This window comes from Balaenoptera ricei, chromosome 10 (genome assembly GCF_028023285.1).
Source record: "Balaenoptera ricei isolate mBalRic1 chromosome 10, mBalRic1.hap2, whole genome shotgun sequence".
Lineage (NCBI taxonomy): Eukaryota > Metazoa > Chordata > Mammalia > Artiodactyla > Balaenopteridae > Balaenoptera > Balaenoptera ricei.
Genome location: NC_082648.1, coordinates 68,009,173 through 68,036,605, shown reverse-complemented (window position 1 = coordinate 68,036,605; position 27,433 = coordinate 68,009,173). Strand labels below are relative to the sequence as shown.

Genomic DNA, 27,433 nt, shown 5'->3' with positions numbered 1-27,433 from the left:
TTATATGGAAATACAAAGAACTAAAATAGCTAAAACAACCTTGAAAAAGAACACATTTGTAGAACCTACATTACCTGATTTCAAGACTTGTTATAAAACTGTAGTAATCAACACAGTGTGGTATTCATAAAGGTAAACAAATCAATGGAAGAGAATATATTCCAGAAAGAGATTCAAGTGCATAGGGTCAATTGATTTTTGACAAAGCTACCAAGGTAATTCAGTAGGGAAAAGGAAAGTCTTTTAAAAAGTTTTGGAAAAATTGAATGAATATATTAAAAAGGAACTTTAAATCATATCTCATTCTATACACATACACAAAATTTGAGATGAATTATGGATATAAATATAAAAGCTAAAAATGTAAAATTTTTAGAATAAAAGACAGGATAATATCTTCATGATCTTGAAGTAGACAATATTTCTTAGGACACAAAATGTACTAATGTGAAATTAAAAATTGCTAATTTGGATTTCATCAAAATTAAAATAATCTGCTCATCCAAAGGTACCATTAAGGAAATAGAAAATCAAGCCATTGACTAAGAGATAATATTTGTTATCCACACATCTAATAAAGGACTTGTATTCAAAATATATAAAGAGTTCCTAAAACTCAACACCAAAAAGAAAAGCAACTCAATATAAAATGGGCTAAAGACTTGAACGGAAACCTGTCAAAAATGATAGAACAATCCTCACGTTGCATGTTCTAATATGCTTGAATTTCTGTTTTTATGGTTTAATTAAATAACACCTGTCTGCCCAAAATAGGGGTTAAACTTTGTTACCTTTATATATAAACTATGAGTTCTTGTATAAAGTACTTCACTGCTAGCTCTCCTGTCCACAAAATTGCTACCGACAAGGACCTACTGTATAGCACAGGAAACTCTACTCGATATTCTGTACAACCTAATTGGGAAAAGAATTTTAAAAAGAATAGATACATGTATATGTATAACTGAATCACTTTGTCGTACACCTGAAACTAACACAAACAACATTGTTAATCAATTGTACTCCAATATCAAATAAAAAGTTTAAAACAAATAAAAAATGATTTGGTTTCTCACACACACACACCCACACACACACCCACACACACAGATGTACATCATAATCAGAGACCAATAATGTCATTTCTTTTGAAACCTATCATTGATTGGTCACTGTGCATCTGTTATTTAGTTCATGCACAGGCAGCAAAGTGTGTAGTTATATGGCCTCCTTATCTCCCATGTGCATATGTCACGTGCCCATATGCATGTTCAAAGCTAATCCAAACTTTGCCAAGTCATAGAAAAGATGCTCTCTCTATATCATAAGCTAAACAGTGAGGAAAAGAAAGTAACCACTCTTGATATGTTTTTAATAAAGTGAAAGCTTTCCTTCTCAGTTATTTCTAATGTTTTAAATTACAGTGTACTAAATATTGTTTTTGTTGTTTTTTCATTTCCTATATATTTATAACTGACAGTAAGAGAGTTTTTAATGTAGTGACAAAAAACTTTGAAGGTTATGGAACAATCATTTTCCCTATTGATTATTAAGGTTGCTCTGCACACATTTTACAGACAGCTTTACAGTCATTTTTATGGTCCCACACTATCAGGCAAAGCAAAGACTGTCTTTATATGAATTATCAATAACCATGTTAAAGGATTTAACATCATTAGTCATCACTGAAATGAAAATTAAACTTACAATAAGATAGAAGTTCTTTTACACCAGCTAGACTGTCTAAAATTAAAAAGGACTGATAATACCAAATTCTGCTGATACCGAGAAGTAATTAGAACTCTCATACAATGCTGTTGGGTGAGTATTTAAAATAGAACAACCACTTGAAAATCATCAGTTTCTTGAATAGTTAAACATGCATCTGGACTATGACCCAGCAAGTCCACAAAAAAGTTTTATACAAAAATATCTATAACAGTTTTATTCATAACACTTAGTTTGGAACAATCCATATGTCCATCAAAAGAAAACAGACATACAAACAATGGGATATTAAAATGGTGGAAAAATGACTCAATAATAAAAAGAACAAATTACTGAAACCCTCAACAACATGAGCTTCACAATTATGTTGAAAGAAATAGACCAGATATAAAAGAGTACATATAGCTCAAGAACAACTGAAACTAATCTATGTTGATTGAAATCAGGATAGTGGTTGCCTTGGGGAGTGGGTGTCCAAGGGAACTTTCTGTGGAAGATGGAAATATTCTATATGTTGCTGAGTGGTGGTTACATGGCTGTATACATGTGTGGAAACTCATTTAATTGTATAATTAAGTTCGGTGCATCTCACTGTATATAAAATCATTTCCCATAATTAGAAAATGTTAAAAAAATGAAAAGAAAAAGGCTTTCCCATTAAATCGTAACAATATTCAAAATGTTATACATTTATATAGAAAATTAAAATACTAGATACTAATACTTTCTAGCTAATATTTTATAAATCTAGACATTATGGAAAAAATCATGAGCTTTATTATATTTCTCATGTATCCATACTAGAAAAGAAGCCTTATAGATTAGTCCAAGTACGTCAACAACTACTTTCAATTCTCTTTTGGTAACTGTTCAATCTTCAGGCAAATTTTCTAATAGTACTTGTAAGAAGAGCATTCTATCCAGCTTCTAGGAAGTATGTCTCACACAGTTAATAATTTCTCTGTAATAACATCCTAAATACAAAGTTAGTTTTAAATTTCAGGCTAAACTTTAAAAATGTTACTGTCATACATAGCAAATATTAATGTAGTTACATTTTAAAAATTACTAACAACGTTGGCTTTTTAAAAATCCTATCTAAAGTAGGCTAATTTAATTAGTAATAAATGTCAGAAAATTGGGCTACTGTTTTTTAACATATCCTTTAATTGGTATAGATTTCATTATTGTGATCCATATGGAATTACATTTATTATCTTTCTAACACTGCAAATTGCCTTTAAAGTAGTAATTCTTCATAATAAGGTATCCAGGCACCGAACTAATGGGTGAATCAAGGATGCAGTGAATAGGAGGTGGTGAATATTCAAATTACAATAACATTAATATACTAAGAAATGTTACTTTATTTGAATTCTAAAAGTGGCTGCTATTTATGCATGTCTTATATTTATAAAATAGATTCCTCCAAAAGTTTTCTTATATACCATGAAACTTGTAATATTTTGAGATGAATGATAATTTGCACAACCTACTATTTGTTTAAAGCCTTTTCTTTGTATTCATATTACATTTTTTAATTGTCTAAATTAACGTAATATTGTTAATGAAATTTTGCTATCATTAAAACTCATTTATCCTACATTTCAGAGTTTTTCCACCATTAGTAAATGTTTTTCCCTGAAACTTATAATCTCATAGAAACAAGGAGCACATTTCTGAAGCTTTCAAGTCATATGGCTACCAGAAAGAAAGAAAGAAGAGGGGCTTTTGCATGCACACACACATGCATAATTTACTTACAAAGGGAAGTAAAAGAGAATAAGAAAAAAATGAGGTGAAATGGAGGAGGAGGTTGATATGTAAAGGCTGTTATGAAAAGTATCAACTACAGCTGCATAGGACAGGAATGGAAAATAGGGTAATAAGATATGCCCCAGTTCCTAAATAAGTTAATAAAAATGTTGCTTGAAGAACAGCTGGCTTTAGCTGGAGCTGGGATGAAGAAAAGAGTGGTTGCCTGGAGTCCACTTAATGAAAGGTATTAGAGCATCAGTGGGGTCAAGGAGAATTATGCAGAGTAACTCAGGTTCATTATTTTACAAAAGGAATTGCATTTAAAAGGACTTTTAAATTTATAATTTGATACCTAAGACAGAAATTCATAATAGCAAACATTACACTTTTGGAACTGATCCAGGATAAAAAACGTGATATGTGACTAGAAAGTATAAAATTTCCCAGAATGGCTTCAGTATTTTACAGATCTTACTATATTAACTCATAGTATTTTTAGTATTATAGGTTAAGCACATATTTGATAATAGAAATTTAGTTTTCCTAAATTTTAAAACCATATTTGGACAAAAGTATGTATATACTCAGAACATATACATCCCTGTACAAATTAATGAAATTCATATGATGAACCTGAATTTCCCCACTCCATAATGACTCTATTTAGATATTGTGAAATAATGAGAAAAACATTTTAATTCCAATAAACACAAATGATCGGTTGAATTTCTAATGTAAGGAAAGTATCATAATACGGTAGAAAGAGTTCTGGATTAGTAAGAGTTCTGCTAATAATTACTTAAAGCACACTCTCAGCAGACACTAAACCTCTGTGCTTCATTTTCCATGCTTGCAAAATGAAATGGCTGAATGGGGTTATCTTTGAAATCCAATAAAGATCTAAAATTATATAATTCTAAATTTTAAAAGCACAAGAATATAATTTTGTTTCATCATAGTCTTACCAGTAGTCTCTGGCAGAGTACTTCATATGTATTAAATAACTTAATCTTGAATATATGGATTTAAAAGGGTACCACACATGATATTAAGCATATCCCCACAAATGAACTTCAGGCTTTGAAGATGGAGTAGATATATATTCCCAGTTCCCTCCACTGAGTACAACTAAAACCTTGGACATTAAATATGAAACAAACGTAAGAAGACTCTGAAAGGTGGTGAGAAGGCAAAGCAACTAGGGAACTCACGACCCAGGGAACAATACAGTGGTGAGCTCCCTGGCTTTTCTTTTTGCCTTGTATATCCCCAAGGCCAGCAATCTCCAAATGCCAACCAGCTCAGACTAAAAAAGCCTCAGAAAAAGCCTCCTCCCTCTAACAGAAAAAAAACAGTGCAGCCTAGCAAGACAGAAAACTTTTAGACAATAACAACTCTACCCAAAAACTACAGAAAAAAGCTGTGGTCCCACTCCCTCCCATGACGACAAAGGTCAAATGAAGAACCTAGTCTTCTGCCTTTACTAGGCGGTAGTGAGGTACCTCAACCATCCTTAATAGAGTGAGGTAAAATAGGGAGCCAGAACTTTCACCCTTTCCAGAGGTAGTAAGTCCCCTCCACCGTGTCAGTGGAGAATATGTAGGAAGAATATGAGGCACTCCTATCCTTCTTAGTGGAAGCCTGGTGGGCAGCCCTCTTTCTCACGCTCACCCAGCATCCTCCCCTTGGGTGTCAGCAGAGGCCAAGTGGGGAATTTGGATTTCTACATACATCTGGTGGTAATGGAGAGGTGCCCTCCTTTTCTCTACCAGAGTGCTATCAAAGGAAACCATCACAAATTTAATATGCTTAATAGTTATAGGACTAGTCAAATCATCTATTTCATATTAGCTGAGCTGTGGTCATTGTGATTTTAAAGAGTAAGTTTGTATATTAACGCATATATGTGGAATCTAGAAAAATGGTACAGATGAACCTATTTGCAGGGCAGGCATAGAGACGCAGATGAAGAGAACGGACATGTGGACACAGGGGGGCAAGGGGAGGGTGGGACAAATCAGGAGATTAGGGCTGACATATATACACTACCATGTGTAAAATAGATAGCTAGTGGGAACCTGCTGTATAGCACAGGGAGCTCAGCTTGATGCTCTGTGATGACCTAGATGGGTGGGATGGGAGCGGGGTGGGAGGGAGATCCAAGAGGGAGGGAATATATGTATACATATAGCTGATTCACTTCATCGTACAGCAGAAACTAATACAACATTGTAAAGCAACTATACTCCAATAAAAAAAAAGAGTAAGTTCATTTCATCTAAGGTAAAATTGTTGATATTATTCCCTTATTATCCTTTTGATGTCTGCAGTGATTTCATTTCTAAATATTGGTAATTTGTGACTTCTTTTTTTCTTTGTCGGGCTCGCTAGACGTTTGTCAATTTCATCTTTTTGAAGAACCAGTTTTGTTTAATTGATTTTTCCTACTGTTATTCTGTTTTCAATTTCACTGATTTCTGTTCTTATTTTTATTATTCACTTCCTTCACTATATCTTCCTTTTCTTTTTCTAGACTCTAGTGGAGGGGAGAACCTTAGATTATAGATCTGAGACTTTTACAATGTATGTATTTAATGCTATAAATTTCCCTCTCTTCACTGCTTTAACTGTGTTTCACACATTTCGATATATCGTATTTTCATCTCATATCAATTCAACACATTTTAGTTTACCATATTTCTTTATTTCTCTTGAGACTTCCTTTTTGACAAATGTATTATTTACAAGTACCACTTCTTGCAACTGATTCGATATACATTTCAGCTCCAACTTTGCATCCTGAGAACACTTAAACATAATTTTAAAACTCCCCAAAAAGAGATCTCCATGCCTCAATAGTTTCACTGGAGAACTCAACCAAATGTTTAAAGAAGAATTAACACCAATTCTATACAATCTCTTCCAGAAATTAGAAGAGATTCGTATTATAAAGCTAGTATTCTCTGATACTGAAACTACACAAAGACAGTGAGACTCATCAATAAGAAAAGAAAGAGGGCTCAAATCAACAAAATTAGAAATGAAAAAGGACAAGTTACAACGGACATAGAAATAAAAGGATCATGAGAGACTACTACAAGCAACTATATACCAATAAAATGGACAACCTAGAAGAAATGGACAAATTCTTAGAAAGGTACAATTTCCCAAGACTGAATCAGGAAGAAATAGAAAATATGAACAGACCAATCACAAGTACTGAAATTGAAACTGTGATTTAAAAAACTCCCAACAAACAAAAGTCCAGGACCAGATGGCTTCACTGGTGAATTCTATCAAACATTTAGACTTCTCTAAAGTTAACACTTTAGAGACTTCTCTTAGTTAACCCCTATCCTTCTGAAACTATTCCAAAAAATTGCAGAGGAAGGAACACTCCCAAACTCATTCTATAAGGCCACCATCACCCTGATACCAAAACTAGACAAAGACAGTGAAAAAAAACCTCCGCAAAACTATAGACCAATATCCCTCACGAATATAGATGCAATAATCTTTAACAAACTATTAGCAAATAGAAATCAGTAATAAGTAAAAAGAAGTACACCATGATCAAGTGGGGTTGATTCCAGAGACCAAAGGTTTGTTCAGTATTAGAAAATCAATCCATTTAATCCACCATATTAACAAGCCAAAAAAGAGAATTACATGAACTTATCAATCAGTACAAAAAAATTTATATAACATTCTTAACATGACAATATTACAGAAAATGGAGAGCAAATTAGTGGTTATCAGAGGGTTAAGATGAGCAGAAGTACAAGGAGAGTGGGCAGGAGTTGGGTGTGGCCATAAAAAGGCAACATGAGAAATTATTCTCATTGAAATATTCTCTATATTGATTGCATTGATATAAATATGGTGGTTGTGATACTGCACTGTAGTCTTACAAGATGTTCCCATTGGAGGGAACTAGATAAAGGGAGCACAGGATTTCCCTATATTATTTCTTATATATACACGTGACTCTATAACTATCTCAAAATAAAAAGTTTTATTAAAAAGATTTACCACAGAAGACATGCCTTTCTTAGATATTTTACCACATAATTGTCTAAACATAATTTTGTGGCTGAAAGTTTCTACTTCAGGCACCCAAAGTATGCATACTGAGTGTTCACTGTGTCTCTATCACTCTTCTAGGCCTGTATATTGATTGACTGATTCATTCATTCTTTAATAATATATTTATTGAGTATCACTGTACGCCAGATGCATTCCTGGACACTGAAAATAAGGGTGAACTGCACAAAGGAAAATCCCTATTCTCATGGAGCATGCATTGTAATGAGGACAGATCCACAGATAATGATAATATAACAGAGAAAAGTAAAGCAAGAAAGAGGCATAGAAAATTCTAGCTGGGAGGGGTTTTAATCATAAATAAGTTAGATCTTCTTTGAAGAGGTGGTATTTGAGGCTAAATTTCAAAAGATGAAGGAAGAGACACATACATTACTAGGGAAGAGAATGCTGAGTTGAAAAAGGACCTTACGGACCATTAAAATGACCGTGGATTTTATTCTTTATGATTTGGGAGATTCAGTAAATTTGTAATGAACAAATCCTTCTCCATCTGAAGAGGTTACTGCAGGTTTTAGGAAATGGCAAAAAAAAAAATCACTGTTTTCAGAGTCAATTTATTTTGCTTCCTACTCTAAATTTAGCAGAGTTCCCAATTTTCCATAAAATTGTATTCAAATTTCTGCTACAACTATACAAAGCAGAGTAAGGTCCACCTGAGTTATTCGATCTCACCTCCTATACTCTTTTCAATACAACACCCTCTAGTCAGGCTTTCATCTCAGCCTTGACTCCTTGTATTACATTCCTTTGTGCTACTATGTGTTTTCCCTTGCTGTGTCTTGGAATTTCTATTTACTCCCCTCTATCTATCTCACCATTTTCATGAATAGAGATGGGGTCACAGAGTGGCTTACCATAAGTGCTTTAGCATACCCATAATCTTCAGGTCTACCTAACCTCTGCCATCTAAGATTACTTAAACAAAAAGAAGAATGTTCTTTGATATGTACAACTGACATTTTCTCATAGCATATTGAGGAACAACAAAAAAGAATATTTAGTAAACTTAGCTATTTTATTGATCTATATCAGGTAAATCTAAGTAAACATTAGTATACCTGACTATGAAATTCAAGTTCCAATACCATATCATCATCTTCTAATTAGGTTACTGAGTCTAAACTTCTATAAAGCAATTCCAAAGCTATCAATAAGCAACATCCAGTTCCTATTCCACCTCTTCAATACGGCCTTCCATAAAATGTATTTCTCCCGAATTCCTATTTGATTCAATCTTCAATCCACACAACTGACATATTTATGTAGGTTTGTGTTTAATTGCTTTATATTTATTAGATACGTCTTTACAATAATGGTGGAGTTATTTGGACCTGCAGAGCCGAGATCACCAATGCCATTTGGGATTCAAACTTGAGTCTTGAACCCCAAACACAAAGCCTGGACTCAGTAAGCATTACATGAGTATATACTGGTCAAATGTCCACCATACCACAAGTATAAAGGATACTTTTCACCTGATGTTCACTCTTAAGGAAAGTATTATATTTAATAATTAAGTCTGTAGGGAATATATTTTATAAAGCATTTGAACTTCAATTAAAGTAGCAATGCTAATAGCTATTTCTCTCTGATCCATGACAGGCAACTATAATGGCTTTTGTGCTTTCTACAATTACTGACTGGTAAGTAGAATGTGCCAATTCACTTGCTTAAGAACAAACAGGATCACACAATTTTCCTGCATGTTTGACTTCTCATCTCGACTGAGGAGAGCAATGTCACTGGCATGCAGACAAAGGAAAAAGTAAACTTCTTTTGAATTAGCACATTAATTTGCAACCTTGAGAAAACTTTTACCATCCACATCCACTCTATTAAATGGTACTTAAGAATGGTCTAAATTCTTATAAATGGTATATCTTATTTTTTTAAAAAAGCTGGTAAATGGAAGTTAGATTTTGTCATAATCACAGTTCGCCCAGTAATCTCTACACTGCTCACAGAGGTCCACAAAATAGGGATCCAAATAAAGTACATAACAAATACATTTCTTAAATAATTCTTAGGGGAATGGCAGTCATGGCTTTGTAGAAGAGGCTTGAGAGTTTACATATATGCTATTAAACAGTACACAGTTATTTGAAAGAAGCAAGAGTAGAAGGGGAAAAAAAACAGGGATATTAAACACACTCCCATTCAGTGCTGATCCATTAATATATTTGCAAGCTCAGTGGACTTCCAGTGGGTCCATCTAGGTGCCTAATACCTCCTATTGAACAAAAAGCTAATAAAGAAATCACTGCTGAAAAGAACACCCCTAAAAACCACAACTGCGTATTTTACTTTCCCTCAATTAAGTTTTGGGTGTCCAAGGGATATAGCTTATTTTCCTCTTTTGATTCTAAATTACTGAACTTGGAAGAGCTTTGAATAAATCCAAACTGTAAAATTATCTTCCAGAAAAAAAGAACAAATTTTCAAACTCAATTTTAAATCACCATATTTACTAAGATTTGAAAATAATATGGAGAAGTGCATGAATTTTGAACTAATTTGAGATTTTAAAAGTTAAGTCTTGTTTGAACTTGCTATAATATTTTTATTGGTACATATAATATACCTGGACAGAAAATGCTATTAAAATTACCAGGTTTGGGGGCCTTCATCTGTATTTGCCCTATTCTGACGTGTTTGACTGTGACAATGGAACCAGTTTAGACACTGAACACTAATCTCCTCATAAATTCAATCATAAATTCAATCATCCATGATGCATGTTTAACTGTGCCCAATATGACCAAGTTTACACTGAGAAAAATACCCAATAATCCCTGGAAGGAATGTTAAGGTCAGGCACTAGGCAGTAAGGGAGTGAGCCAAATTTGATTTTACTTCATGTCAAAAGTAAGTACAGAGTCAGTGACTCAGAGCTGACTTTACACTGTGACTAATCTTAGACCACCATAAATTAGAAGTTTGCAACAGCTATAAAACTGCTTCCATTCTGAACAATGAATCTCCAGTTCTTCCTAATGTCTTACCAACAAACAATTCATGTGAACCCAGATAAAAGCAAATTATTTACCTAATAAAAATTGTAATCATAAATACAATTACATGCTAGATCTGAAAATTAATTTTAAAGATAAACAAATTATTTAAATATTTTTAAAGCAGCAGTTAATACTCATGTTTCATATGAATGACTCTCCTTAATTGAAAAAACGTTTACATTTGCCTGGGAGAAAATATCTATAATTTTGCCTGATGGAAGTGTGGAAATAATACATTGCAGTGGAGTAACACCCTTATGAAAAATTATGAATTTCATGAGAAAACAATTCATTTCTTTCTTTTACAAAAATTTGAGTGCCTAGAATGCCCAAGGCTCTTTGCTACGAACTGTGAGTAAAACAAAGACAAATAAGACATAGCCCCACAAGCAAAGAGTATACAGTGGAATAGAATGGTTCTCAAATTTCAGCACTGTCTCACCTCACATACCTTGTTTAAAGGAAGATTTGTGAGTTTTATTTTCCAAACTCTGATTCCACAGGTCTAGAGTAGGGCCTCGGGGATGTACCTTTTGATGCAGGGAGAGTCAGCAGTCCAAACTTTGAGCAACATTTGTCTTCAGTAGTAAGGGAGCACATAATACATGGTACAATATGCCTAACACCTTCCTAATTCATTGGTTTAGAATTCCTTCAGTCTCCATTCATGCGATCTTTTAATCCTGACTTAAAATCTAATTCAAATCCTTAGTTAAAGGATTTTTTTTTTTTTTTTTTTAACAAAGACCTGTCCTTAAGTTCAGGGGCCTCTACATCAAGTGTATATACTTTGATTATGCGTCTCTGTTCTACTAATTGAACTTCTGCTTCATTCCTGTGACGAAGCAGTCACCTTGAGTACCAGTGGAATCAGTAATAATGAGTCCTCTGCCTTGTTCTCTGAGTTCTGAACCTCTCATTTATCTCAGAATTACTGTCCTGTCTTTCATTGCCAGTTCTCTAGGACTCAGCTCCCGTCCAATGATCAAGATCATTTCACCTGGTACTAGACCACCCTGATGCAGACCACCTGCCTGCATTTGAACATATTTCCTTCTCTCAGACTCTGTATAGCAATGGTCTGCTGCCCACCCACTGGGGAAACACCTGCTACCCCTTTCTGGACCTCTCTGACACTGTTTGCCTGTCCTCACTGCTACGTATCACCTGCCATCAAAACTCCTGGGTAATCTAGTCCAGTAATTCAGAAAATTTACAGAGAATCATCAGAGAGATGCTTAAAACTACAGATCCTTGGGCTTCATCTCTTGAGGCTATGATTCAGCCAAGTCTAGGGTGAAGTCTAGGAATCTGTAGTTTTAATGCTTAGCATGTCATTGAAGACTTAAACACACACACTCACACACATACACACACACACACTTAAGCTGGGCTTTTAAGAACAAATACAATTTTGTGTGACGTAGAAAGGGAGCAGGACAATCTGATGGTGAAAAGTATTGAGTACGTTTAAAGAAGAGAATCTAATCAATTATTAGCCCATAGCAGGTGCTTAATAAATGTCTTTTGAAATGAATACATGAAATCTAATGTGCTGAATAAATAAAGTTTGGCTACAGGTATCAGTTATATGAAGAGATGCAGTGGAGGAACAAAAGAATGAAAAGCTAGACAGAAGTCATGTCTAACTGGTGATGAATTCTGGGGTATATTTTGTACACGATGAGAATAAGTAAAACATTTGGAGTATTCTGGGCCATCTCTTATACATAGCACCTTTCATTATCACCTCTATGCTTCAGATACCTAAATCTCCATGTCTACTTCTTACCCCTCAGGTAATAAAATTCAACAGCCAACACATAAATGCTCTAAATTGTATGTTAGAGCCAATTCAATCAAAATAAGCGGGTGGAAACATGGTGCTGACAGGCAGGCTGAATGAGTATGGGTGATAAGGCCCCTTTGGGTATTATTACAGGAAGCAACAAGTCTGATATAAAATGGGGCAGTCAAGTTGAAGAAGGGGCAAATTGCAGAGCCATGGCAGAGACTGAATTGATAAGTTCTGATTATATGTAGGAGAGATGGGAGGAAGAATCACATAAGAATATGAGGCTTGATCCCCAACTGATAAAGAACAGGTATAGAAAAGTGAGGAAGAGAAGGAGAATTCATGTTACATAAATTCCATTTTGAATATGTTTAGGGTTGATATACCAACCAGGTCCTCAGCTGAAATTTTTTAACAATTTGTGTGGCTGTTGGTGTGTTTGTGTGCAAGAGACAGAGAAAGAAGATAAAATGCAGGAGAAAGTAGATTAAATTGATGGAGTTATGTTCTAGAGGAAACACGAGTTTGAAACAAAAATGAGCAGTTAGATTCCTGAAAAGAGGAAGACAATGACATTCCCAAGGGAGGCTATCTTGAGAGCATAAATAAAGATATCGGTAAATTTTGAAGGAAGGCAAATCAATTATCTTTGATGCTATTAGTAAAATGAATAATAACATCAAAGATGGATGATAGTGGGGGTAGACCATGTTCAGAGTAAGAGCAGAATTTTCCTATGGAAAATTGATTAAGTGTAAACAGGAATGTATAGTAGATTGTGGAGCAATTGGGAGAGTTAGAGAATAGCTGAACAAGATAGAACCATTTACATTTTCTCCAGCACTATTCATCAGCCAGCATCTAGTGAAAACAAACAGTGGGGTCCTTTCAGAGTTGGGAATCTCCTGGAAGATGAGTTACAGTGACATGCCTTGCGATGTAAGGAGCAAGAGATAGTTGCTGTTGAAACGCGTCCATTCCAGATGAATAGGTAAGACACTGAAGTCTCAAGAAATGTTGCCTTGAAAGGATGAGAAGAAAAAAGATGCTGAAATCAGAAGGTACACCATGTCTTGAAGTTCTGTGGTTTATAGCCTCAAAGATAGAAAAGTAGAGTAAAATTGGGTGATGCTGATTTCAAAAGGAGGAAAGGGTTAAAAGATATTTCAAAGATAAGGATCGAGAGGTGCCAGAGGTAAACAATTATGTCAGTACCTACAGTCCCCACTAAGGAGGAGCTCCAGTGAAGTGGTGTTATTGGGAAGGAATCAGGTTTTCATTTATATGAAGAGGTACAATAATAGAGAAGGTAGAAGATGAAAGAGATTCTGACATAGGGTGGATCACTGTTAGGGAGAGTAAGAGTTTTCCTCTTTAAAGACTAGAGCTTAGTGACCTAGATATTTTTATTCCAATAATACAAAAGGTGAAGGCTGGTATAAAGAGAAGGAAGTAGATGAAAGTGAGTCTGACACTGCAACTTTGGAATTCAGGGAAGCATCGTGAATGCCATAAATCAATTTAAAAAAAGATATATACGTGTGTGTGTGTATATATATGTTACATATTCATTCCCTATTTTAAATTACAATAAAGCATAATTCAGTAAGTTTGGTGTTTGTATAATAAGAAATAGATACTTGTAAAAACACAATGAAGCAGATTTTCTCTTTTTTCCTCCTTTCAGCCTCCCATTGCTATGGAGGTGGTTCAATGTACCACACAGCTGGTCCTCAGGTAACATGTGGGATAAAAAAGTATGTGTTATATTTTTTAATATTTCTTTTAAAGTTTTAGACAAATGTGTTATCAAGATTACAAAGGTTATTGACAAACGTAGGACACAGTCCAGGAACAGTTTTGTGTTTCAGGTTAGTTCTCTCTTTCAGGTAAATCACCTGCTTCGCATCAGTTACCTGTTTCACGTTAGTTACCTGTTTCGGGTAGCGTGCTCATGTTGCATGCGCTTTCATCACCTTCACCAGCTGAGGTGGATGCTCTTATTTTAAAGACATACGAGGTATTGGCGAGAAGTTTCATGAAAGTATACATGTGATCTTGGGGAGAGATTTTTGTAGCATTCCTTTCAACTGTTATCATATAATGTGTAATTATTCCATTTGCCTTTTTGGGTGGATCCCACTTCACTAAAGCTGACTGCCAGCTAGTTGCCACACACTGTACGTTCTGTACAACATCTGGAACTTAAGAGATAAGCAAATGCCCAAAGTTAAAATTTATACATATGTAGTAGATAAATGATTTCATTATGCGATTGCTAGACAAAGTCATGTTTAGGAGTAGAGACAGAATAAAAATTTAACATACCAACCTTTCAATGTGTGCTCAAAAAATTCTTAACATGGGCTGAATCAAATGGCAGTTGGCCCATTTTCTATGTTACCATATTAATCCTTACAATACTGAATCCATCACTGAATATTCTCCTAGGCCCAAGCAGCAATCACATCCTCAAACCCTCAGTAGCAACTATGTAGGCAGCCTCAGGCTCAGGCAGTGGTTGAAGCCTGCCCTCTTTATCTCTCAGTGGGAAGGAGCAGTCTTAGCCATACTTTATGATGGAACTTTTTAATGCAAAACGTAGATGTAGGTGCCTCACTGAAGTGGGTACTTCTCAGGGAAATGTCTGATTATATTATGTCCCCTAATGTTAGCATAGTTTTTTTTGTCACACTAAAAAGAGGAAGCTATAAAGAAAATTTGCATATAGTCAATTTGTGGATTACAAACAGCAAGCAGTGAAAAAAAAACAACTTGTCATTGTGCAAAACATAGTTATTTAAAGAATATTTAAGTAATCTTTGACTTGCCTACAGTTCTCTCCTGTGGCGTAAATTTCTATCTTTACAAACGCTTCTTCCTCTGTAAGATAAAGGCATCAAAACTAAAGGAGAATAACTTGGGGGGGGGGGGGTGGCATTTAAAATGAAAGAAAAGACAATTCCTCAGCTGATCCAGGGCTCTGGCAGTTAAATATGGTTAACTATTTGCTTTCTTATTTTCAAAAACATATACTAATACCAATAAATGAAAAAGAGACAGCTGATAATTTACTTAAGTTTAGATTATAAACCTGGATTTTGTGAACATCTATTTCACTGGCTCTCCAAACTTAAAAACAATTAATTAGCTAGCTGATAACACTTCAAGTTGAGAATTTTATTTAACCAATCAGGGCATAGGATTTTGTGGAATTATTTTATTTTACTGGTAAAAAAAAAAATGTATTGGTTTACATAATACTGTCTACAAGATTAGCCTTGATTTTTATCAATCTGTGTGTAAATAGTTAAAATGTTTTTTTCTTTATGGGTTTAGCCTTTTTCTATAGTATCATTCAGTTATGATATGCAATTCCTACAGTCACGTCCAGTTTGCACTAGAGGTCAGAGGCTGACGTTCCAGTTCAGTTTCTTCACTAATTTTCTCAGCCCTTTTCATCTAATCTGCCTGAATCATGGCTTCTTCATCTGAAGTATGGGAACAGGGGCAACTGTAATGTTTTTTCTAGTATTTGTGTGTCCAGCTCTAATAAGCGCTTCATATGGATCTTTTCAAATATTTTTCCCAACGACCTTCTGGGTGGCTACTGCTAATGTGTGTTTCTTTTCAGTTAAAGATACAGAGGCTCAGAGGAGGCACGTGCCTTTGCCGGGGTTATACAACTAGCAAGTCGCAGAGCTTGGATTCCAATCCGGACACTGACTGCAGAGCATGAACTCTTATCCACTATAAATATTATTTACTTAGCCTGTCTTACAGGCATGCCATGAAAATAGTATCAGGTATTCATAAATTAATGTAAAATGGTTAATTTATCAGTGAGCGGTCTCCAATTTCAATTTAGAGATTCACTAAAACAAGAAGAAATGCACCCAGAGGTATAGGGAAGAAATGACTAGAACAGGATCTTGCGCTTATTCAATAATCATTGACAAAAAAAAAAAAAGAGTGAAGAAGAGTTGCCTTTAAAAATATGGTCCAGTTGAGAGAAGGAAAAGTATTAAATCATTAAATCAGTTATAAATTAAAACTATTCAGTACACAGTGGAGTTATGACATGTAGGTGATGCACAGGTAAGTTGTTTAATTAGAGCAATGGTATTTCAGTCTTCATAGTCCCCTCCACATGTCACAAATGGACTATGGGAAAGTAAAAGCTCACATACTGACTAGTGCTCTTCAAATGTCACAACACATCTTCTTTAAAAAATTACAGATTTTTTTTCACGAAAATATAAATCAACCTGTTAAAAGTGATTAGTGGTTCATTTCCCCTTTTTTTCCCAGCTGTCTCAGATGGTACTAAGAAGTAGGTAATTTTTACATATATCTAGAAGCCTACTTTGTGTTCCTAAACTAGTCTTTTATTTCAGCTTCCTCAGTTCAAAGTGAAACACCATGTGTAAATATATATCTATTTGATTGCAGACAAGACAACCCAGCCTATCCTTAAAGCTCTGAAATTCAACTTCCCTTTGAATGAACAATTAAATATTGATAGTTAGTCACATAAACTGAGAAAGGAAAGGGAAAAGTGTTAAAATACAAAATCAAACATTTTAGGATCCAAAAACCATGTCTAACCTGATTCTTGGGTTGTGAATTTTACTACGTTACTAAATTGATTGCCATTTCCAACTTTAGTAAAGGCAGATATGCTGATAGAATAGGTGCTGACGGGTTCCAGTCCAACAAGTTTGGCTTCAGTTTGAAAACCTGAAATATTCTGAAAAGCAGAAATAAAATTCGTTGTCACAATGCATCATCAAAAAACTTATTTATAACTGGAAGAAATATTTAATACATCAAAATTATGTCTGCTGTGTTTAACCTATGATTTAGTAAGCACAGGTATTTTTTTTTTTATTTTTTTAATTAATTAATTAATTTTACTTATTTATTTTTGGCTGTGTTGGGTCTTTGTTTCTGTGCGAGGGCTTTCTCTAGTTGCAGCGAGCGGGGGCCACTCCTCATCGCGGTGCGCAGGCCTCTCACTATCGTGGCCTCTCTTGTTGCGGAGCACAGGCTCCAGACGCGCAGGCTCAGTACCTGTAGCTCACAGGCCCAGTTGCTCCGTGGCATGTGGGATCTTCCCAGACCAGGGCTCGAACCCGTGTCCCCTGCATTAGCAGGCAGACTCTCAACCACTGCGCCACCAGGGAAGCCCAGCACAGGTATTTTTTATTAAAAATTTAAAAATTAAACATTTTTTGTGTGTGCCCCAGGGTGTGCTCAGCTGATAAAGCAAGGATGAACTGGACACCCTCTCAGCCCTGAAGAATCTCATAATTGCCATTTGTTTTTAAAGCTGAAGTGTTTTCTTTTCATTTTGTCTCCCTGATGTTTACTTGGAATTACATACTGATTACTTCCTTAAAATTTGCTAAAATTAAAGTCCTCAATTGAAATCCAACTTAAGAGCAGTCAGTGGTACTTGATTTTTCTTGAATTCATCTAAATTCATTTTTTAATTCTCAGTAGCATTCTGTGTAAATTAATTTATTCATCAGCTATTGTATGCTAGGCACTGTGAATACAGCAGTGAATGAAACAGAACCTCTGCTCCTATGAAGCTTAAACTATGAGTTTTCCCAGATAACTCCTAAATTTCTAATTTTATGCAATCTCTTAGGAAAATGAAAAAAAAGAAGAAAACAGTTATCACAGTTGTTCAAAAGAGGATATTCTTTCTCATAGAAAATTTTACCATCAAATATAAAGCCTTCATTCAAAGAGAATTGTCCTAATAGAAAGAGTACTTAAGATTAATAGTTCCCTATGGAAAAAGAAGACAATCTCCTATGTAGTATAATTTTAAGAATATTGCATTATATCTAATCCAAAATATAAACTACTTTCACTTATATATTAAACATTTCAGTGGCAGAAATTTAGCAAGAATACTAATGCTCAGGGCACTCACAGTTAGAATCATATTTTAAATTAATCTCTTGCAAGTCACTGACATACTTTATGAACTCACTGTATTACACTGTTTCCTTTCATTCTTCCACAATTACTATTTACCAAGCACACTGTTAGATAACCAGGAGATTATAAAGATATATAAGACATGGTCCCTGTCATCAAGGAATTGTTATATTAATTAGAGAAATCTACCAACAACTGCATGCTAAGAAGAAATTAAACACAGGCAGGTAAATTTTGACTTGGGTTAGGAAGAGTGAGTAAGTACCCAGAGAAATGACTGAACTCAGGAGATTATAATAAAAAGTGTCAGTAGTTTATTGGATAGTGGACAGACTGACAAAGTAAGTTGTAAGATGGAGACATGAGTAAGGAATATTTCTAAACGTAACAGAACGTTTTTACTGAATAAAAAATTTCTTTCAGTATGTGTGAGTGACCTGAGTTACCAGCAGACCTGGGTCTTATTTATCTCCAAATGGATTAAACTGGATTGACTGAGATGGCAGGAACATTTGGAGTGGTCCTGGAATTATTATGCCTCCACAAACTCACATATAATCTGAAAGAATAAAAAAGAAAAGAAAAGAAACTAATAGTTGGGACATAGAGGTAGCTGAAAACATAGAAAGGAAAACAGGACAACACACTCAAAGAGAAAGCCACACAGAGGGAGGAAAGCAGATAAAGAAAACTAGATGTTGAGAAAGGAAGAAAGATGGCATGAAGATACATTTAAAGGAATGTGAAAGAAAATAAGGTTATGAAAATTCATGGAAGACAAAATAGATGTAAAAGGGAATAACTAAAAGTAGTAGATTTTAAAGGAAAACTACTCCTTCCACCCCAAAAAGGATATATTTAATACTTTATGGTATAAAAATTATATTTTTGCTACTAGTGAAATTTCAATGGTAGCATTTCTATTGAGAAAACAGATGTCTAAAACTCTTAGAATATAACTTACCCTCATATTCAGGTAGAGGAGTACTGTCATTTTAGGCTTAGTGCTATTACAATGCTGAATGGAATTTGTTCTTTTTTTAAAACCATATACAAAAACAACAATAGCTACCGTGTTTATCATATGCTGGGGATTGTTCTAAATGCTTTATATAGATTTTCCCTTACAATCTTCACTTTTTAGTGGATGTATCTTTATAGCTCCCATTTTGCACTTGAGGAAACTGAGTCATAAGAAGTTAAGCAACTGCCCTAAGGCAGAACAATAAGTCTCAAAGTCAGGCTTCTAACCAGATAATTTGATGCCAGAGTCCTTAATTCATGACTCTGCTAACGGTGTTGATAGTAGAGATCTCTGTTCTGAGGAAAAGATCACACATACACATCCACACTTCAATATACATACATGTTTATCCTAGGAATGATCACATTCCTAGGATAATAAAGATTATTAACTTTAAAATATAGAAATATAGAAAATGATTCCTTTTCCCCATTTGATACCTATTTACCAGTGGTCCATACAGACAAAGCACATTAAAAAAAAATGGAAAATGTTAAGATTAGACTAGAAATAGATACTAGAGGGCTAGAGACTCAGCACCATTAATGGAATTTCACACTGCTGGGAAACAGATTCCACATTTATGAAGAAATACAATTTGAATTCTACTCAGCCTATCAGATTTTAGAGTAATATCTTGATTTCCAAAAAGAAAATCATTATTCCTTATGACATAAACTTACGCACTGCTTCTGATTTTTACTATTCCCTTTTCAAGCTACACATGCTATAAAAATGATTTACCATCAGTAATAAATTATAATGCATATAATATTGGGGACAATGTTTATGCAAAGTTTTTGCACTCTCCTTGCTGCAACTAAAGAGCATTCTAGTACTTCATTTGCCTTTGGGAAAAAAATAAGAACACTTTCTCAAATAAATGCTAGTTAATTACAACATATTTTGGCAATTAAATGCTAGAAATCATATAGGTATATTTGAGACCCTTTGTTACATCAGTTCTTTGGGTATTTTTCATTGATTCTGAAGCCTAAAAATGGAGGAGTGAAAGGGCATTTAGCATTGAAACTAATTAGCATTGAAAGAAAAAGAATAATGATATATTTTAAAAGACCAATTAGTGTGGGATTACATGTTATCTGGAAAGGTTAACAGAAGTCCAGTATAAACACTTTTCTGAACAAGTTAAAAACATTCACTTGGTACTTCTTTTAACAACAAATACAATAGTCCCCCCCTTATTCACAGTTTCATTTTCCACGGTTTCAGTTACCCACAGTCAACCATGGTCCCAAGATATTAGATGGAAAATTCCAGAAACAAACAATTCCTAAATTTTAAATTGTGAGCTGGTCTGAGCTGCATTATGAAATCTCGAGTTGTCCTGCTCCATCTTGCCCAGGGTATCAATCCACCCTTTGTCCAGCATTTCCCATCCATTAGTCAGTAGCCTTTTTGGTTATCAGATCGACTGTCAGATAGCGCAGTGCTTTTGTTCAAGTCACCCTTATTTTACTTAGTAATGGCCCCAAAGTACAAGAGTAGTGATGCTGGCAATTCAGAGATGCCAGAGAGAAGCCATAAAGCGCTTCCTTTAAGTGAAAAGATGAAAAAAGTTCTCAATAAGGAAAGAAAAAATAATCGTATGCTGAGGCTGCTAAGATCTTCGGTAAAAATGAAGCTTCTGTGACATTCTATGAAATTGGGAAGAAGGGAAAAAAAATGTACAAGTTTTGCTGTTGTACCTCAAACTGTAAAAGTTATTGCCATAGTATGTGATAAGTGCTTAGTTAAGACAGAAAAGGCATTAAATTTGTACAAGAAGATGTTTTGAAAGAGAGAAAGAGGGACCACATTCATATAACTCTTATTACGGTTTGTTATAATTTTTCTATTTTGTTATTAGTTACGGTTGTTAATCTCTTACTGTGCCTTATTTATAAATTAAACTTTAGAAATTAAACTTTATGTATAAGAAAAAACACAGTACATATCGGTTCAGTACTATTCACGGTTTCAGGCATCCACTGGGGGTCTTGGAATGTATCCCCTGTGGGTAAGGGGGATGAATGTAGAAATATATTACCCTTAAGACAATAACAGGTTTTAAATAGTCTGAAAAAATTTACTGTATACTTTCCAGCATTAACAAAATGGTGCAATTACTTCCTAACTTATAGCTATCTAGAAGTTACAAATTCTAAATAAAACGCTATATGAAGTACTCCACTTCCATAGTTGACAAACGTTTGCTGTGTTTTCTGCAAGCATCTTTAAGTTGTAGGAAACCAAAAAGATTTTTTAAAAAGATGGTCCTTGTGTTACTTAAAGCAGTCCATTTTCCCCCTGCATGTCAATACTTTAATTGACTTTCTAAATTTTTGAAATAAATATATAGTGTTATCATCAACCTACCTTATAAAATATAGTATCAGTTTCATGTTCATGAATTTTTAAACTATATACTTTAACAATACCGCCTGGAACAGGACTCGGGCTCCATTTCAGCCATACAAGGTCTGAAGTGTAGTTGACTAAAGTCAAATTTTGAGGAGGTGCTAAAGGCACTGCAGGAAAACACATTATAAAACTTATATTCATAACATTTTTTAGCAGAAAAATATCATCGTGACTCTAGCTTCTTGAAGACACTAGTTAAGAAAGATTTATAAACTGATCATATTTTAATTTCAGAAATAAGGAGCATAAGTAATCATGCTTTTGTACTTGGAACTCAGTAGTTCCAAAGTAGCTTCAAACAGAACACTCTGTTCTGAAGCTCAAATTTTAAAAAAATGTTCAGCAAAGCAGATGAATAGTTGTCAGGCTGTTACAAACAGACAATCAAATATCCTTTCATTTTCCATGCTGTTCCTTAAAAAGAGAGAGCAAGTGCTGCAACAGTGAAATCATTGGAAGAAATATGGATTCTGGCTTACCTGACTCATCTGTGTAAAAGAAAAGAACACTGGAAGGACCCAGTCCTTTTATAGTTCTTGCAGCAGCAAAAAAACTATATAATGTAAATGGTGAAAGCTCGTCCAGTATTACATAGTTATCAGAAGTAACAAAAGAATAATTCTCACTTGGTCCTTGTAAAATTAAATCATAACTTATTATTGCACCATTTGGTTTTACTGGGGGATCCCATGATAAGAGAACTGAGGTAGAGGAAAGGTTTTTAAAAGTGTTGATTATTGGTGAAGTTTCTGGGACTATAAAAGAAAAAAAGAATATTAAATGAAACAAAAGTGATTAGCATCAAGAAGAAGAGGCTTTAATAATAATGGGACTTCATTTTTATCAACAGGTAGTTATTTTAAGAAACTTAGAGCTTACTGTGTTTATTGAAAGGCTAATTACTTAAGAACAAACAGAATCTATGTAGTGATAAGAATAATGTTTTCTATCAGAAAGCAATATAAATAAGAGAACACCAACAATCTGCTTAATAGGCAATAAAAGGGTCCAGCCTACCATCTTCTTCAGTTTTGATGTGTAGTTGGGCAGTATAGGTATCAGAGAATCCCTTTTCTGTTGATGGAGTGATTTTTAATATATAATCAGTATATTTTTCCAGATTATCAAAATACATGCTTCTCTCATATGTAACTAGAGGTGGTCTCACGTGGCGAGGAGTTTGCTGTGAGCTCAGAGAAACATAGTAGAAGACTAGACCGTTTGGTTGAGACGGAGGGCCCCAGCTTACATTTATTGCAGTTGACGAAATGGACTTGTAAGTCAGGTTTCCAATAACTCCTTCAGGTACTATGACAGGTAATGTGCAAAATATAAAAATCATCAGTCACCCTAAATAAAATATAAGTAAATTCACAAACCGGAGGATAATTGTTGAAATGGCATCTACTACATCACCTGCTCTTACATTATTTAAATCCACATGTGGTAACATCATCTACTACAAAATATCTTCTAAATAATTATATTAAAATTATATTAAAATCATTCAAAATAAACCCTGTCATCTTTAATATGTGTGAGAACTGTTTTATACAATATTTTCTTGGCTTTTCCTTCCTACAAGATGGAGATTATGAGTCTGTGTATGAGATTATGAGTATGCACACATGTATGTGTGCATGTATACTCAGATATTTAAATATTTTGATAATGTATATTATCTAAACAATATTTTTAGTTTCTTTCTTCTAAAGATTATCCTTATTGTACATATGAAGTCACCCACGACCTCTCACTGGGAACAGTGCACAGTAAGTGTTTATTATTCATGGTGCTATAATAATAACTGATAAAACGTTATAGGTTGGTGAAAATCTTGGGAGAGATGTGCATTTAAAGAATGCCTGAAATGATACTGACCACAAATTGCACTAAACATTTTTGCTAAAGACTCCCCAAACTTGTATTTCCACATATCATATCTACTCTGCTGATCAATGAGTAAACAATTTAAAAGATTGTTCCAACAACAGGGAGAACATTCATTCCTCATACTTAAAGTATCTGTCAAATTTATAATCTTCAAATAATAAACATGGAATTCTACTCTCAGCAGAAATTTAGGTCAGTATCATTTCTCAGTAAGAGGACTAATCTTTTAAAAATAAATGGACCATAGAAACAACCACAAGAAGAAACAGACAATGATCCACGTATCATCGTATTCTTGAAACTGAAACCTAAAAAACAGCAAGAGCTTCAGTCATTATAGTTTTCTGAATACTCAACACAAACAGGATTCTGCAGAAGCCACAAATGAGAAACTTCCAGAGTTAAAAAAAAGATATTTTGGACATATTAGTCACAAACACAGTAAGAACAAAGATGCTGCATAAAATCCTTTGTGGGTTCAAAGACTGAAAAGGAAACAAGTTGCTAGAGAGAAAAAAATGTCATTTCTAGAGCGAATGGATATTAAGTATTGGAAAATCCATCCACATACGCAACGGTTTTTTTCATGCCCATAACCGATGGCTGTGACATCTTTCGAAGCAATGAAAGTGACAGAATTTTTATAAATGGATGGTAGCAGTTTCCAGGAATAGAAAAGGCTGTTACTATTGTAATAGGTTTATAGCTATATTAAATGCATTTTCAAACTTTTATGACTGGTTAAATGTGCCTAAATAAAACACAGATTTTATTACCAATACATACAAATAGAAAAAGATTCTGAAATAATTATAAAGTTTTAATTTAATCCTATTAAACATTAATGAATGCTTTTCATTTACATACTGTCTTGATCTGTGTATACTTGAACTATGTCACTGCTTTTATTCCCATTTCCAACTGAAGTACTTGCTGTTACCCAAAATGTATAGTAGCTGAATATTGCCAGTTTATCTATTATTGCAGATACGGTCATATTGTCAAAGTCATTGGTTACTTCATGGAGTGTAAAATTCTGAAAAATAAACATATCGTTTTAATTGTTCAGAATATATTTTTAGTATACATGAGCATTTCAAAGTAATTATTATTCATGGATTGGTGGCCTCAGTATTTTAATATGTTAATTTTTGAGGAAAATAAACAAAGAACTTTTTTATTGCAATAATTAAACTGGAAATATGTTTGTACTAAAAGAGGAATCGATGGTAGCAGTTTTATTAAATCAACATACAGAGTAGCAAAAACTCCAAGCTTGGCCGCAGTGAGGAAGGTCTAGTGGTGAACTGGAAATGCTACAATGTGCTGACCAGTGTCAGTTTCCCTTATGAAACATTCAAGTATTTTTCAAAACATTGACTATATATTTTTAAACAAGTTTGGGAGTATTATAAAAATTTTGTTTTTTCTTCCTGTTAACAATGGAGGAATTATAAAAGTGTTCACCTCTTTCTATGAACTCAAATGGTTATTATTCATCTTTCATAGACCCTCTTTTTTTCTACAATCATGTAGAGAAATGGGAAGACAGTTGGATACACTCTCATATGTGCTGAGTAAGAGAAATTTTAAAATTCTCTTGCCTGACTCTAGTTATATTTGTCCCAAGGCATTTTTTGATAATTAAGGAATTACAATCATCCCTTCCTTGACCAAATTTTAAACACAAAACACAAAGTCAAAATCAATTCTAAAATAAAGGAAAACAGACTTTTAAAAAAGTCATGTAGGTAATTAAATATGAATTAAGTATGAATAATTTTATAATAATGCCTACTTATACTGAGAAATCTGAATCTTTCCAATCTGCACAAAGCCCTTAGAGTCCAAAGACCTGCATTCAATTCTCGCAATAGCTCTGGATAAATCATCTGATCACAAAGCTTCTCCAACTGTAAAATGGGAATAATCATTTCCACTTCACAGAGGGCTTTTCAGGATTAGATAATATAAAGCATATAAAACAATACCATCTCCGGCACACAATAAAAAACCGATAATTAGTAAAAAGTTCATTAAAATTAGTAACATAGGATAATCAATTTGACTAAAATTTATAGTTATCGTGGTTCTGCAATGTATCAACAAACTAAATTCAGCAAATTTTTGTGGTTCTTTCCCAGTATAGGGAGTGGGGGAGAGTGTCAGAAAAGATCTATTTTACTTTTGTGGTGACTTATTTAGGAACAGACAAGTTAAAACATATTTAATCTCACACAAAATATGATCTGTGAACTTTAATATCTTCCAACACATCTACTTTACACATGGCATAACTGGCTTACATAAATTCTCTCTTAAAATATTAATAGAGCTTTTTGATTTTTCTTTGCTATAAAATTTATTCCAACTACCTATGACCTACCTTGATGACAATATTAAGTAACAAATTATTTTTAATCACCCAGAAGTTATTCATGCTGAGTGTGAGTAAACATGCACAAACATGTAACAAATTTAGAATTACACCAATTATCCAGATGATTATTCCATTCATCTATTTATTTTTGGAAAAAATGTCTTGTGGCTCAAATTATCTAATTAAGGTTTATTCTTTGTGTATAGGAATACAGTCAGAAGGTATTTAGTAAAAACTTCTCAAATTTGATTAATCAACCAGTACTCATTTAACACTTTTTAATAAAAGACACTATGTCAGGCAAACTGAGGAGACATAAGTGGGTAAATGTTAAAATGTAGAAGAGTTAATACACTATACAAAACACAATATACCACAATTGGAGGAGGGACAAGGTGTATTGCCAAGTAGTAGCAAAGAGATTAAATTCCACAAAGTCAGAAGAAGGAAAGATCACAACAAACTCAAGTGCTCCAAAATTATAACTAAGTACTGAAAATAATGTTGATCTGTTATAAGAATTTTATGTTCTATGATTAAACCATTTATTGAGCATTATCATACTGTACCAGAGGACGTCAGGGGATGGAAAGACAAGCGTCACACACAACTCTTTTCTTCATGTTATTTGCTATGGGATGAGGGAGCTAAGATAAGTAGCAGATACCAGGAATAGAAAGCAGAATATGATGTGCCATGCATGAGATATGCTACAAAGTTCTATGGGAAGAAGAAAGAGAAGGAAGAAAACAGCTATACATCTATTCTGCTATATAATTTTCATTTTGAGGATTTCTTCTATTCTACCAATCCAAAATAGAAAATTAGGTAATGAAGATTTTTATGCTATATTTAACATTAACTTCAGAAATAAATTAAAGCACGGATGAACTTCAAGGAATATAAGAAATGTTTTAACATCATTAGCCTGTGTGCCCTCTTGCAGCTGTCACACTTAAAAGCACTCTTAAGATAATTTAATAAAAGATTACATTTTCTAAGATAGATGAATTGCAAATGGTATCATTATACTCAGGTTTTGAATAAGAAGGTTCATAAAATCATGTTGAAATCATAGTTAAACATTTACACTCGATTACCTAGATGTGGACAAAGAAAACCAAAATTGAATCAGAGACAAGCCATAAAGTAAACTGTACAGAGGCAAAACCTTTGCTAAGATTCAGAACTACTGAATTTTGAATACTGAATATTGGTTAAATGCATGAAAAATATCTGCAATTTGAATGGCCTCTATGACATAATGACTCTTTATTAAATTTATAAACACATTGTGGTAAAAAAAAATAAATTGCACACTGATCCCCATTCTTCCCCAAATACAGCAGAACAAA

General features: G+C 33.9%; 1 protein-coding gene across 5 annotated transcripts in view; it reads right to left on the bottom strand.

Moving 5' to 3' along the window:
* The window catches only part of PTPRQ (protein tyrosine phosphatase receptor type Q), a 280,514-nt gene that overhangs the window by 111,070 nt on the left and 142,011 nt on the right, over positions 1-27,433 (bottom strand). For 3 of the 5 annotated variants that reach the window (XM_059936586.1, XM_059936583.1, XM_059936584.1), the window contains exons 38-41: positions 24,566-24,734; positions 21,761-21,912; positions 17,011-17,152; positions 14,337-14,606 (exon numbers count right to left, since the gene is read on the bottom strand). In XM_059936586.1, the coding sequence (XP_059792569.1) occupies positions 14,337-14,606; positions 17,011-17,152; positions 21,761-21,912; positions 24,566-24,734 (733 nt within the window). Of the gene's footprint in view, positions 1-14,336; positions 14,607-17,010; positions 17,153-21,760; positions 21,913-22,284; positions 22,561-22,822; positions 23,114-24,565; positions 24,735-27,433 lie in introns of all 5 variants that reach the window. The other 2 variants (XM_059936587.1, XM_059936585.1) reach the window with 2 other exon arrangements.